The sequence below is a fragment of the Suncus etruscus genome, chromosome 9 (assembly GCF_024139225.1).
Source record: "Suncus etruscus isolate mSunEtr1 chromosome 9, mSunEtr1.pri.cur, whole genome shotgun sequence".
Taxonomy (NCBI): Eukaryota; Metazoa; Chordata; class Mammalia; order Eulipotyphla; family Soricidae; genus Suncus; species Suncus etruscus.
The window spans coordinates 114,937,077-114,951,327 of NC_064856.1; the positions used below are offsets into that span (position 1 = coordinate 114,937,077).

The 14,251-nt window shown below is 54.8% G+C and overlaps 1 protein-coding gene and 2 non-coding genes across 3 annotated transcripts; 2 read left to right on the forward strand and 1 right to left on the reverse strand.

The window, feature by feature from the left end:
- Positions 1-363: 363 nt before the first annotated feature.
- On the reverse strand, positions 364-470 carry LOC126019703 (U6 spliceosomal RNA). Its single transcript, XR_007499331.1, has one exon. It is a non-coding gene; the product is annotated as a U6 spliceosomal RNA (small nuclear RNA).
- A 7,686-nt stretch (positions 471-8,156) lies between these two features.
- LOC126019580 (small nucleolar RNA U3) lies at positions 8,157-8,360 on the forward strand. The gene has a single exon (XR_007499224.1). It is a non-coding gene; the product is annotated as a small nucleolar RNA U3 (small nucleolar RNA).
- A 3,869-nt stretch (positions 8,361-12,229) lies between these two features.
- DRD4 (dopamine receptor D4) lies at positions 12,230-14,128 on the forward strand. The gene is made up of 4 exons (XM_049780925.1): positions 12,230-12,448; positions 13,075-13,187; positions 13,353-13,831; positions 13,926-14,128. The coding sequence occupies exons 1-4, from the start codon at positions 12,230-12,232 to the stop codon at positions 14,126-14,128; spliced, it is 1,014 nt and encodes a 337-aa protein (XP_049636882.1).
- The last annotated feature ends 123 nt before the right edge of the window (positions 14,129-14,251 follow it).

Here is a 14,251-nt window from a genome sequence, read left to right on the forward strand (position 1 = left end):
CACACCCGGCAGTGCTCAGGGGTTTTTCCTGGCTCCGCGCTCAGAAATTGCTCCTGGCATGCACGGGGGACCATATGGGACGCCGGGATTCGAACCGATGACCTTCTGCATGAAAGGTAAATGCCTTACCTCCATGCTATCTCTCCGGCCCCAATTTTTTTTATTCTTTTTTTTTTTTTTTTTTGTGGTTTTTGGGTCACACCCGGCAGTGCTCAGGGGTTACTCCTGGCTCCATGCTCAGAAATTGCTCCTGGCAGGCACAGGGGACCATATGGGATGCTGGGATTCGAACCGATGACCTCTTGCATGAAAGGCAAACGCTTTACCTCCATGCTATCTCTCCAGCCCAATTTTTTTTATTCTTAAAAAAAAAAACACTTCACAGATTTGCATGTCATCCTTGCGCAGGGGCCATGCTAATCTTCTCTGTATCGTTCCAATTTCAGTATATGTGCTGCCAAAGCGAGCACTGTGTCCCTTCTGCACCTTTTCCCAAGCTTCAGGGAGAAAGAAACTTTTGGGGTTCATCCCAGGTCCCCATGCCTGATGCCCTCATTCCTCCTGATCCCCCAAAGAGTTGAAATGGAAGGGACTGGGCCTGGGGAGCCCACACAGTATCTCAGGGACTCTGGTTTATTCTTGTTTTTCTTGGTATTTGGGCCACACCCGGTGACGCTCAGGGGTTACTCCTGGCTCTGCACTCAGAAATTGCTCCTGGCTAGGGAGACCATATGGGATGCCAGGGATTGAATCCAGGTCCATCCTTACCACTGTGCTAGGCTATCGCTCCGATCCATTGCAGGGACTCTAATGACCGCTGACGTCACGCCAGGTGGTGGCCTGGAGGTTTGGGGTGTCAGCAAGTGGGTGGGGTCCGGGTAAAGGGCAGCTGGGCAGGACAATTCACCCCCACCCATCACCACCCTCGCCCTGCAGTGGGGCCAAGAACACACTCAAGCCAGCATGGTTTGAATCCATCTTTATTGATGCCAACTGCAAGGGGGTGTGAGATGTGGGGGCCCCCTCTGCAGCCCCCCACTCCGCTGGGTCGTCTTCTGGGCTGGTGCATCACAGGTGACGGCGGGCACGTTCCTCTGACATGGGGACCCACTCCTGGACCCCGCTCCTCGGACCTCGGGGCAGATCCTGAGTCCTCAGGGGTCTCCTGCCAAAAAGGGGGTTAGGGTTGGGAGGTGGGGGAGTTTGGCTACTGAGGTTTGAGGAGTGTAAAGCATGGGGAGGGAGTAGCAAGGGGGGAAAGAGGCTGTTGTAAATAGGAGGGGTGCGTGCCAGGGGCACTGGGCATGGGGCACCTCACCAGGCCAGCAGGGCAGGAGAATGCGCCCACAGCAGCAGGGCGGGTTCCTCGGGTGGTCGTGGCCAGGATGTGCTGTTTTCCGTGTCCGTGTCCGGCTCGCTGCCCCCAAAACCCCAGCAGAGTGAGTCCTGGAGTCGGGGGCCGGCTGGGAATCCCAAAAATCCCCCAAAAGCCCACCCAGCCAGCGCCTCACCTCCGTCTGCCCACCAGGCCCTGCAGCAGGCGCTGGAGGTGGGCGTTCTCCCTGAGCCGGCTCAGTTCGCTGGTGAACAGCCCGTCCGAGTGTCGGGGGGCCCTGGGACAGGAGAGAGACAAGGGGCGCACCGGGGAATGAGAGGATGCACTGTATGGGGGGACGCATCATGGGTGGGGATGGGCCCTGGGAGTGGGGGCGCATCTGGGAGTTTGGGGAGCCACACACGGATGGAGCAGGGTTGGGGACAGGCCCTGCAGGTGGGCGGAGGTTACCTGGGGTTGGGGAGATGCATAAGGATGGATGGGAGGAAGGATGAGCCTGGGCGGGCACCCCTATACTTGCATATTCACCTAAGATGAGGGGAAGCGCGGACGGATCAGGGGTGGGTCAGGACAGGCTCACCTGGGGGGCCCAGGCCGGGCAGCGGTGGCCCCGAGTAGCAGCAACAGCAGCAGCGGCAGTGCCAGTGGCTGGGTGGTCATGGTGAGGCCGGTGTCGCTGTCCAGGCCTTGTGCCCCTTTATAGGGGCCCCAGCACCGCCCCGGCTCCGTGCTGGCCGGGCTCATTGATTGCGGGGAGCTGGGGCCGCCCCCCACAGCTGTCAAGGCCCGGCAGGCCCGCCGCCCCTCCGCCACCACGGCGCCCCTCGGCTTGGAGAAGCAGGTGGGGCCCCCGGATGGGCAGAGGCAGAGGCGGGGCAGGAGAAGGGCACCCAGACCGACAGCGGCTCCTTCGGCTCAATAGGGATTTAGGGAACCCTGGGCTGTGCTGGCTGCGCCCTGATACCCTGAGGATGCAGCTGCGGGCGTTGGGTGGAGTGTCCAGAACCAAGGACCCAGCAGAGCGCACCCTACCCATGTATTGGGGGTCCCCTCTCGGGCGCCCCATCCCACCCATGCATGCCCTTGGAGGCCCCTCAAGGTGACCCCCGAGCCCCAGGAGACATGGGCACTGGGTGCTCAGAGCCCAGTGCTCGGTGTCTGTCTAGCCTGCTGAGTCCCACCCAGTTCAGGCACGGACTGGTCACCGCTTCCTCCCTCTTGCTTGTGCCTCTTCGTGCAGTTCTGGAGCCTCTGGGGTTTCGTGTGTGTGGAAAGTCTTGGCCATCGGCCCAGACAGGCAGGAGAGCGCGAAGGGGTTTGGCCTTGTGCATGGCAGACCCAGAACCTGGGAGGGTCCCCCAAACCCCACTAGGTCTGAGCCCTGAGCCCCGCTGGGCAGAGCCCCCAAATAAGCACTTTGGCGTGAGCCTGAGCCCCAGGCTACTCGGGCCCCAAATACAAATCTACAGACCCACAGAAGAGCTTCAGAAATAGATTTGACTTTCTGTGTAGTTTCGGGGACACACTTGGGGCATTAGGAAATACTCCTGACAGTGCTCAGGGAGGCGTATGGGATGCCGGAACGCCAGGGATTGAACCTGGGCCAGTACCTATTGCTCAGGACTCTTCCTTTCTTTCATTGTTAAAATTATTTTATTATTTTTTGGTTTTGGGGGGCCACACCCAGTGGCGCTCAGGGATTATCCCTGGCTCTGCAACTCAGAAATCGCTCCTGGCAGGCTTGGGGACCACATGGGATTCTGGGATTCGAACCACCATCCTTGGCTGTGTGCAAAACGCCTATCACTGTGCTACCACTCTGGCCCCTCTTTCTTTTATTTAAATTTGGGGGGGTTTTGGGTCACACCCAGCAGTGCTCAGGGGTTACTCCTGGCTCTACGCTCAAAAATTGTTCCTGGCAGGCTCGGGGGACCCTATGGGATGCCGGGATTCGAACCAATGACCTTCTGCATGCAAGGCAAACACCTTACCTCCATGCTATCTCTCCGGCCCTAAAATTATTTGTTTGCCTAGTTATTTATTTTGGTTTTGGGCCACACCAGGCAGCTCTCAGGGGTTACTCCTGGCTCTGTATTTATTTTTTCCCTCCCCCCTCTCGCAGCTCTGCATTTAGAAATCGCTCCTGGCAGGCTCAGGGGACTAGTTGGGAATCAAACCAGGGTTTGTTCTGGTCAGCCACATGGAAGACAACTGCCCTGCTTTCGCTCAGACCCTCTTTCTCTCTTCCTTTTTCTTTCCTTTTTTCTCTTCTTCCTTTCTTCTTTTTTTTTTTGGGGGGGGGGGGCGCCACACCTGTTTGATGCTCAGGGGTTACTCCTGGCTAAGCACTCAGAAATTGCCCCTGGCTTGGGGGGACCATATGGGACACCGGGGGATCGAACCTCAGTCCTTCCTTGGCTAGCGCTTGCAAGGCAGACACCTTACCTCTAGCGCCACCTCGCCGGCCCCGTTTTTTTTTTTTTTTTTTGGTTTTTCTGGCCACACCCGTTTGATGCTCAGGGGTTACTCCTGGCTATGAGCTCAGAAATCGCCCCTGGCTTGGGGAGACCATATGGGACGCCGGGGGATCGAACCGCGGTCCGTCCTACGCTAGCGCTTGTAAGGCAGACACCTTACCTCTAGCGCCACCTTCCCGGCCCCTTTCTTCTCTTTTTTATCTGCACCCAACAAATGAGTCAGGCTCAATTCTGGTTCTGTGCTCAGGGATCCCTCTTAGCAGCACTTGGGCACTGACCAGGGATCAAATCCAGGTTGTTCATGTACATGGCAAGTGCCCTTTCTGCTGTCCTGTATCTCTTCAGGCTGAGAGACCTTTCTTTATTTCTGGAGGCTACACAGAAACCACTCAGGAATCACTCCTGGCAGGTTCAGAGGTGATCTGAACCTGATATGATATGAGATGTCGAGGATCAAACTGGGTAAGCTGTGTGCAAGACAAAACCCCCACACACTGTGCTATTGCTCTGGACTAGACCTCTTTGTGTTTGTTTGGTTTTAGGCCACACCCAAAATTATTCCTAGCAGGCTTGGAGGACTCTAAGGGATGCTGAGGATTGAACCCAGTCAGCTGCATGTAAGACAAATACCCTGGGGCCCGGAGAGATAGCACTGCTGCGTTTGCCTTGCAAACAGCCGATCCAGGACCAAAGGTGGTTGGTTCGAATCCCGGTGTCCCATATGGTCCCCCGTGCCTGCCAGGAGCTATTTCTGAGGAGACAGCCAGGAGTAACCCCTGAGCAACACCGGGTGTGGCCCAAAAACCAAAAAAAAAAAAAAAAAAAAAAAAAGACAAATACCCTATTTCTGTGCTGTTGTTAGGCCCCTAGACTTTTATTTTATTTTTCTGTTTTTGGACCACACCCAGCTGCTCTCAGGGGTTACTCCTGGCTCTGTGCTCAGAAATCGCTCCTGGCAGGCTGGGGGACCATATAGGATGCCAGGAATCAAACCCGGGTCTGTCCCGGGTCAGACACATACAAGGCAAACGCCCTACCACTCACTGTGCTATCTCTCTGGCCCCAAGCCCTTTATTTTTATGAGCCTTTTCATGGCACCTTACACATTCCAAAGGGCAACGATTGGGGTGACTTCCTCCTCCCAGTCGCCCTTGTGCACGTGCTTGTCCTTACAGCTCAGTAGAATCTCTGGGCAGTGACTGCCCGGCTGGGTATAGAAGCCTGCGGCAGGGAACCGGAAATGTGTTGGGACCTGGGCAGCTGTGTTAGGGAAAGAAAAGCAGAAAGACAAATGACAGACATGCAAGGCACGGGCGGGCCTTGGCCAGTCTGGACCTGGGAAGCCATGAGGATGAAGAAGTGTCCAATGTGTCAAGAGTGAGACTGGGCGGGGGCTGGAGCAAGAACACAGCAGGGAAGCTGACCCGGGTTTGATCCCACAGGGTCCCCTGAGCACTGCCAGGAGTGATTCCTGAGCACAGAGCCAGAAGTAACCCGAGTGGCACCAGGTGTAGCCCCCCAAAAACAAACAAATTCTTTCTGGGGTCAAAGAGATAGGACAGTGAGATGGTGTTTACATTATATACAGCACCACAATGGGCCCCCGAGCCCCAACACTAAAATGACCACTGAGAACAGAGCCAGGAATAAGCCCTGAGTGCTGCTAGGCGTGGCCGATAAACAAAAAGGCACAAAACCCAATTGGGAGGGGGGCTGGAGTGATAGCACAGTGGTTTGAACCTGGGTTAGGTTCCCAGCACAACATATGGTCTCCCGAACCTGTCAGGGGTGATTTCTGAGTGCAGAGCCATGAGTAAGCCCTGAATGTCACTGGGTGTGGCCCAAAACCAAAGAAAAAAAGAAGAAAAAAAAATTGGGGCTAGGTAAGGGCATGGGCTGAAACGTATTTTACCTCATATGAGAGTTAGCTTTGTCTAACCTTGACACCACAGTCTGGGTCTGACCCTGACACCACAGTCTCCCGAGCACCCCTGGTGTGGCCAAAGAAACATTCTTTATGTGGGTTGAGTGGTATTAATTTTTCTTTGATTTCCTCCCTCCACTTCCTCTACTGTAAGATGACACCCAGGTATTAACTCAAAACAAAGGCCATTCCCCAATTTCCTCTTTCCTTTAGATATATAAAAGTCCACCTGGACCACTACCTTCCCCCTCTTCATGAATTGTGGAAGCAGAGATAAAGAAATGGGACTGTATTAAACTGAGAAGTTTTTGCACCACAAAGAAAATAGTGACTAGGATACAAAGGCCACCCACGGAATGGGAGAAAGTATTCACCAATACCCAGGAGATAAGAGGCGACTATTGAAAACACATAAGGTACTGACAGAACTTACCAAGAAAAAACCAGTTAACCCCACCAAAAAGTGTGAAGAAATGGACACTTGTCAAAGAAGAAATACAGATGGCCAAAAGACGAATGAAGAAAATGTTCCACTGTTGTTAAGTCAGCCCCTGATGAGGTTGACTGATGGAGGGATGGAGGATGAGGCCTTTCTCCTCCAGCTCGGACCACGTGTCTGTTACCCTGTTCAGTCGAGGTTCTGAGGTGAATGCAGCGGGAAAAAGCCAACAGGCAGTCAGGCTTCCAAAGAAAACAGCTCTTTATTCCATGAAGAGGCCGAAGCCAAAAGGCCTAAGAATAGGCCCCAGGAGAAAAGCCCCCTGCCTTCCACAGACCCTTGCTTTTATGCCCCAGAATCAGGTACCACCCAATGGTGGGATCAGGTACCACCCAATGGTGGGAGCAGAATCAGTACCACCCTAGGGTGGGAGCAGAATGCCAGGTCACACCCTAGGTAGGGCACAATCACCATCAGGGTAGGATCAGTAACATAATAATCCCATAAAATGTTTACGTACACAACACTCTACATCACTAATATCCGGAATATAAATCAAAACAACAATGAGGTACCATCAACACCACAGAGACTGGCACTCATCAGTGCTGGAGGAGATGTGGGGAGAAAGGAACTCTCATTCACTGCTGGTGAGAATGCTGTCTAGTCCAGTTCTTATGGAAAACAATATGGAGATTCCTCCAAGAACTGGAAATTGAGCTCCCATCTGATCCAGCTATTCCACTCCTTGGGATATACCCTTGAACTAAAAAACGCAATACAAAAATATCTTCCTCATACCTATATTCATTGCAGCACTATTTACAATAGCCAGACTCTGGAAACAACCACGATGCCCTTCAACAGATGAGTGGCTAAAGAAACAGTGGTACATCTATGGAATATTATGCAGCCGTCAGGAGAGATGAAGACATGAAATTTTCCTATCCGTGGATGTGCATGGAATCTATTATGCTGAGTAAAGTAAGTCAGAGGGGAAGAAATAGACACAGAATCGTCTCACTCATCTGTGGGATTTAAGAGAAATAGGAGCCAGAGAGATAGCATAGTGGTAGGGCCTCTGCCTTGCATGTGGCCGACCCAGGAGGGACCCAGTTCTATTCACAGCATCCCATATGTTCCCCAGCCTACCAGGGACAATTTCTGAGTACAGAGCAAAGAGTAACCCCTGCGCGCCACCAGGTGTGGCCCCAAAAAACCAACCAATCAATCAATAGAGTTTAAAAAAATTTCAAAAGAAAAAGAAAAGACAGTATTGTAATAATCCCAGAGACAATAGAGATGAGGACTGGAAGGACTGGTCTGCAATATGAAGCTTAGCACAAAGAATGGTGAGTGCCATTAGAGAAATAACTACATTGACAATGTTAATGAGTGAGAGAAGTAGAATGCTTGTCTCGAATACAGGCAGGGGTGGGCGAGGAAGGAGATGGTGGGAATTGGTGAAAGGTTGCACCGGTGAAAGGGGACATTCTTTTTTTATGACTGAAATCATGGTATTATTATTATTATTATTATTATTATTTATTTTTTATTTTATTTTATTTTTTGGTTTTTGGACCACACCCGGCGGTGCTCAGGGGTTACTCCTAGCCGTCTGCTCAGAAATAGCTCCTGGCAGGCTCCGGGGACCCTATGGGACACCGGAATTCGAACCAACCACCTTTGGTCCTGGATCGGCTGCTTGCAAGGCAAACGCCGCTGTGCTATCTCTCCGGGCCCAATCATGGTCTTATTATTAATTTTTTTTCTAAGACTATACTTTCAGGGATCATTTTTTTTTTTTTTTTTTTTTTTTTTTGTGGTTTTTGGGTCACACCCGGAAGTGCTCAAGGATTATTCCTGGTTCCAGGCTCAGAAATTGTTCCTGGCAGGCACGGGGGACCATATGGGACGCCGGGATTCAAACTGATGACCTCCTGCATGAAAGGCAAACGCCTTACCTCCATGCTATCTCTCCGGCCCCCAGGGATCATTTTTATAGTATGTGACTAGAGAAGTTTCTCTGATCCTGTAGCGCACCTGAAACCACGGGGAGGAGCCAGAGCATCCTCTCCTGAGCGTGAAGCTCTAGGGGTTGCTTCTGCAACTGCCTTTGGCCATTGATGATCGTTCTTCCCTTCCTTTGAAAGGGGTAGAGGGAGAGGATGCAGTCGGAGTGGTAAAAAAAATTTTTTTTTTCTAATGATAAAAAAAAAAAGTGAATTGGTATTGGTTTAATAAAGAAAGGGCTGCAGTGGTGGCATAGTGGTTTTGCCTTGCATGTGGCTGACTCAGACAGACGAAGGTTCATTCCCCCAGCGTCCTATATGGTCCCCCAAGCCAGGAGAGATTTTCTGAGTGTGTAGCCAGGAGTAACCACTGAGCTTCATTGGGTGTGGCCCAAAAACCACAAAGAAAGAAAGAAAGAAGGAAGGAAGGGGGGCCGGAGAGATAGCATGGAGGTAAGGCATTTGCCTTTCATGCAGAAGGATGGTGGTTTGAATCCCGGCATCCCATAGGGTCCCCTGTGCCTGCCAGGGGCAATTTCTGAGCATGGAGCCAGGAGTGACCCTTGAGCGCTGCGGGTGTGACCCAAAAACCAAAAAAAAGGACCTGGAGAGATAGCACAGTGGCGTTTGCCTTGCAAGCAGCCGATCCAGAACCAAAGGTGGTTGGTTCGAATCCCGGTGTCCCATAGGGTCCCCTGTGCCTGCCAGGAGCTATTTCTGAGCAGACAGCCAGGAGTAACCCCTGAGCACCGCCGGGTGTGACCCCCCCCAAAAAAAATGCAAAAAAAAAAAAAAAAAAGGAAGGAAGGAAAGAAGGAAGGAAGAAAGAAAGAAAGATAAAGAAAGGGCAGTCTGGCTTGCCATGCTTGGGGATACCACGAGGTGAGAAGCAAACTGACTCCATGATTCTTTCCCCACTGGCTTGGCTTATTAATCCTTTGTGGCTCCCCTGCTGTGTCAGACCCATCCGCCTGGGGACCATAGAAATACATTGTGTGTGGTGAATTCACAATGCAGTTCGATTTATTTTACACTCTGTGACTGCTTTTTTTGTGTGTGTGTGGTGGGGTCACACCTGGCAGCGCTCAGGGATTCCTCCTGGCTCTATGCTCAGAAATCACTCCTGGCAGACTCGGGGGACCACATGGAATACTGGGATTTGAACCAATGACCTTCTGCATGAAAGGCAAACACCTTACCTCCATTCTATCCCTCCGGCCCCTCTGTGACTGCTTTCATTTGTTTTGTTTTTGCGGTGTGTTCTAGGTTAACAGGTGCAAGGCAAACGCCCTACTGCCTACTGCTTGCGCCACGGCTCCAGCCCCTGTGGCTGATATTTTTGGTTGCTTTGCTTTGGAGGTAGTAAGCGGCCTGCTCAGGGGCTGGTCCTGGCGTGGTGGATGCTCAGGGACTCTTTAGGATCTTTTTGGAGATCCTGAAGGGTGACCCACGCAGCTGCAGGCAAGGCAGCACCTCCTCTCCAGCCCTGCTTCCAAAACACCTCTTGTTGCTGTTGCTGTGTCTGGGACAATATCCCAGGCAGTGCTTAGGAATTAATGGGGCTCTGTGCTCAGGGGCCACTCCTGGTGGGTCTCAGGGAACCATCTAGAGTGCTGGGAATCAGACTTGGGTTAGTTTGTGCCAAGTCAGTGCCCTCCCGGCCCACTGTGTTCTCTCTGTTGGGTTCCGCTTTTCAGCATTTTAACATGTGGGAACGTTGGGGCTGAACTATAGCACAGTGGGGACAGCGCTTGCCTTGCGCATATCAGCTTGAGTTTTATTCCTCACAAACCATTGTGTCTCCCAAGCCTGCTAGGAGTAACCCCTGAGTGCCACTGAGTGTGGCCCTAAAACCTGTTAGAATCTTAGATTTGTTTATGAGGCAAAAAACACCCTGCCATTGTGCTATTGCTCTGGCCCAGGAAGGTTTCTTTATGATACAGAAATAGTCATACTATTCCTCCCCGATTATTTTTCATTTTCAGAGTCATTAGGCTAACGGTATATATAGTTTGTTTATTTGCATATGTCTTCCTTCTGTTCATTTTCGGGCCCTGCCCGGCCTGTGATGCTTAAGGGTTATTCCTGGCCCTGTGCTCAGGGATCACTCCTGGCGGGGCTCTAGGAACCTTACAGGTTGTGGGGGACTGAAGTGAGCCGATCCTGCTCACGGAGGCCAGCTTCTCAACCACCCTGTCCTCTGTCTCTCTCTGTGTGTCTCTCTGTCTCTGTCTCTCTTTCCTGACGAGGTCTCATGCGAGGTCTGCCTGCTCTGTGTGAGTGGCTTCCTGATTCTCTCATGAGACCCCAAAATTGAGCTCCTAGGCTGAGGAGTCAGGTCAGCAGGAGCAGTGGGATGGGGATGCATAAGGGGCATGTGCTGTGGAGTGGCTCTTGGGGCTTGGGGTGCAGTGTGAGTCTTGGCCCCCAATCCCCACGCGTGGGTGCAGGGGGTGCAGAGGGGCCGGGGTCTTAGTACAGAGCAGGATGCTGGCCTTGCTCCCACTCTGGAAGTCAAGAGCCGCAGGTGATGCTGGGACCTTTGTGGCCTCCCGCTGGAGCCTTGGCAGAGCTCAAGGGGGCAGGAAGGACCGCAGCTTCTTTGCCCTCATCTGCTTCTGTTTATCTGGACTGTTTCCAGGTTCTGTCTATTGTGGATAGTGCTGCCACCAACAGAGGCATGCAGAGGGCTTTTCTGCATTGTGTTTGGGGGCCCCGAGGGTATAGTCCTAGGAGCCGTATTGCTGGGTCATACAGGAGTTCAATTTCTAGCGTATTAAGGGGAGGGATAGCTATAGTTTGTCAAAGAAGGCTGGATCAGGTGGTATTCCCACTAGCAGTGAATAAGGGTCCCAGCTACATAATGGAATACTATGCAGCTGTTAGGACAAAAGAGGTCATGAAATTTGCTTATTTATGCATGTAAACAGAGTATTATGCTGAGTGAAATAACTCAGAGGGAGGACAGGCATAGAATGAATGTGTACTCATTTGTGAAATATTAGGGTCAGAGAGATAGCATGGAGGTAGGACATTTGCCTTGCATACAGAAGGACGGTGGTTCAAATCCCGGCATCCCATAGGGTCCCCTGAGCCTGCCAGGAGTGATTTCTGAGCGTAGAGCCAGGAGTGACCCCCTGAGCACTGCTGGGTGTGACCCAAAAACAAAAACAAAAAATAAATAAATAAATAAATAAATAAATAGGAGGTCGGAACAATAGCACAGCGGAGAGGGCCTGACATAGGTTTGGCATCCCGTAGGGTCCTCTGAGCCTGCCAGGAGTGATTTCTGAGCACAGAACTGGGAGGAAAACCCGAGTGCTTTCCGGTAAGGCTCAAACACCGAAAATAAATAAATAAATAAAATGAAAATAAAAAAGATAGAAGCCGGAAATCTGTGTGTGTGTGTGTGTGTGTGTGTGTGTGTGTATGTGTGTGTGTGTGTGAGAGAGAGAGAGAGAGAGAGAGAGACAGACAGACAGACAGACGGACAGATGGACAGACAGACTGAGCTCTGCTCCATAGGCATGCAGGGGGTAGGGCGGGAGAGAAACTGGGGGACACCGGTGGTGAGCACTGTGCCCTGGTGAAGGGGAAGGGTGCTGGGCACTCTGAGAAGAAAATCAGGATCAACTTGGTAACTGAGGCTCACGGTGCCTCCATGGAAGAATCCATTTTATTGAAAAAATAAAATAAATAAAATAAGATAGTAGTTAAAAAAAAGAACGAAGGGTGGGACCTGGGGGTGGGGGCGTGGCCTCGTTCGGTGGGCGTGACTTCGAGTTCTGGGGGGCGGGGCGTAAAGTTGCTGGACCCGCAGCCTGCTCCGAGCTCCAGGGGCGTGGTTTAGGGGCGGGGCTTAGCAGGAGGACGGGCATTTCCGATGCCAGGGGGCGTGGCCTAGCCGGAGGGCGGGGCCCTCGGGTCTCCGCTGGGGCGTGGCTCCGGGCGCTGGGGGCGTGTCCTAGGCCCGGGACCGGCCCGGCCCGGCCCACCTTCGCTCAGTCAGTCCCCGGTGGTGCCCGGCGCCCGGGCAGGGCCATGGGGAACCCCGGCGGGCCGGGCACGGGCAGGGGCGCGGCGGCGCTGGCGGGGGGCTCGCTGCTCATCGCGGCGGTGCTGGCGGGCAACTCGCTGGTGTGCGCGGGCGTGGCCTCGGCGCCCGCCCTGCAGACCCCGACCAACCTCTTCATCCTGAGCCTGGCGGCCGCCGACCTGCTGCTCGCGCTGCTGGTGCTCCCGCTCTTCGTGTACTCGGAGGTGAGCCGGGCCCTGCGCCCGGGGACCAGGACTCGCGGACGGGCCACAGCGAGGGGCCACCCCCAAAGGCCGGGCCCTCGTGTGGGGTCTGGGGGACGGTCCCGGAGGTCAGGACGGGGTGTGTGGGTGCACAAGGGCTGGAGAGGCCGGTCGGTCAGCAGCTGTCCAATCCAGGACCCGCGTCACCGGGGCCCTAAGCTCTGATCTCCGAGTAAGCGGGCAGCGACTTAGCGGCTCCTTTGTCCCGGGCCTGTGGCCTTATGACGTCTCTGGGGTCCCAGCGGGGCGGAGGGGTGGGGAGGAATCCAGAGGCAGCGTCCCCACATCACCAGAGTTGTCGTGGAACCCCCAGCTCTCTCTCGGACGTGGCGATGTCCCCGCAAGAAGTGGGGTCAGTGGCCAGAGCACCAGTTCAACACGAAAGGCGTTCGTTCGCCTTGCCAGGTGCCAACCCAGGTTTGATCTCAGTATCCCAAATGGGCCCTGAACACAGCCAGGAGTGGGGACCGAATACAGGGCAGGAGTGAGTTCTGAGCACTGCTGGCGGTCAGGACAGAGAGCAGGGCCGGGTGCCTGCTCGCAGCTGAGGAGTCTTGCATCTGCTGCTGCTTCTGCTCCCGGCCCAGGTCCAGGGAGGCGTCTGGCTGCTGGGCCCGGGCCTCTGTGACATGCTCATGACCATGGACGTTCTGCTGTGCACAGCCTCCATCTTCAACCTGTGTGCCATCAGCGTGGACAGGTGGGTGCCCCAACCCCACTCCCCCCATCTCCACCCCATGTGCCTTCAGCCCTCCCGCATCTCCCATGCGCCCTGAGTGGGAGGAGGTGCCCCCCCCAGCATCCCCAACCAGCTCCCCTTGTGCGCAAGAGTGAACCCTAGCCCCCTCACTGCACCCACCCGCAGGTACTTAGCCGTGGCCTCGCCCCTGCGCTACCACCGCCAGGACGGACGTGCTCGGCCGCTGCTTCTCATCGGTGCCACATGGCTGCTGGCCGCGCTGGTGGCAGCGCCGGTGCTGCTGGGCCTCAACGACACACACAGCCGGGACCCCGCCACCTGCCGCCTGGAGGACCGCGACTACGTGGTGGCCTCGTCCGCCTGCTCCTTCTTCCTGCCCTGCCCGCTCATGCTGCTGCTCTACGGGGCCACGTTCCGGAGCCTGCGGCGTTGGGAAGCCGCACGTCGCGCTAAGCTTGTGCAAGGCCCCGGGGTCCGATCCCTGCAGGAGCCCCGTGACCCTGTCCCCCAGATCCCGCACACCCAGGACTGCTCACCCCGCGACCTCGTCCCTGCAGGGTCTGGGCTGCAGGCGGGCAGGAGGCCACGGGCCAGGCTCACGGTCCGGGAGCGCAAGGCCATGAAGGTCCTGCCGGTGGTGGTCGGTGGGTAGTAGGCCGGAGGTGGCTGGCAGGTGGGCAGGCTGGGGGGGGGGGGCAGGCCAGGCTCAGCTGGGGGTCCCGTCCCCCTTCCCCGCAGGTGCCTTCATGCTGTGCTGGACGCCCTTCTTCGTGGTCCACACCACGCGCGCGCTCTGTCCCGCCTGCGCTGTGCCCGCGGGCCTGGTCAGCGCCGTCACCTGGTTGGGCTACGTCAACAGCGCGCTCAACCCACTCATCTACACGGCCTTCAACGCCGAATTCCGACGCGTCTTCCGCAGGACCCTGTGCCTGCCGTGCTGAGCCCGGCACAGGATGCTCAGAGGTGCCAGCGGGGAGGTCCCGGCCAGCAGGGCATTTCGGGGCAGGGCGTGGCTGGCTGTGCCCACAAGCAGGTGCGGGGCAGGAGGATGAAGGAGAGGCGTG

Excerpts from the sequence above, each read along its gene's own strand:
- DRD4 (XM_049780925.1), top strand. The coding sequence starts at position 12,230 with ATGGGGAACCCCGGCGGGCCGGGCACGGGCAGGGGCGCGGCGGCGCTG. Across the intron at positions 12,449-13,074 it reads CGCTCTTCGTGTACTCGGAG|GTCCAGGGAGGCGTCTGGCT; the intron begins GTGAGCCGGGCC and ends CTCCCGGCCCAG. Across the intron at positions 13,832-13,925 it reads GGTCCTGCCGGTGGTGGTCG|GTGCCTTCATGCTGTGCTGG; the intron begins GTGGGTAGTAGG and ends CCTTCCCCGCAG.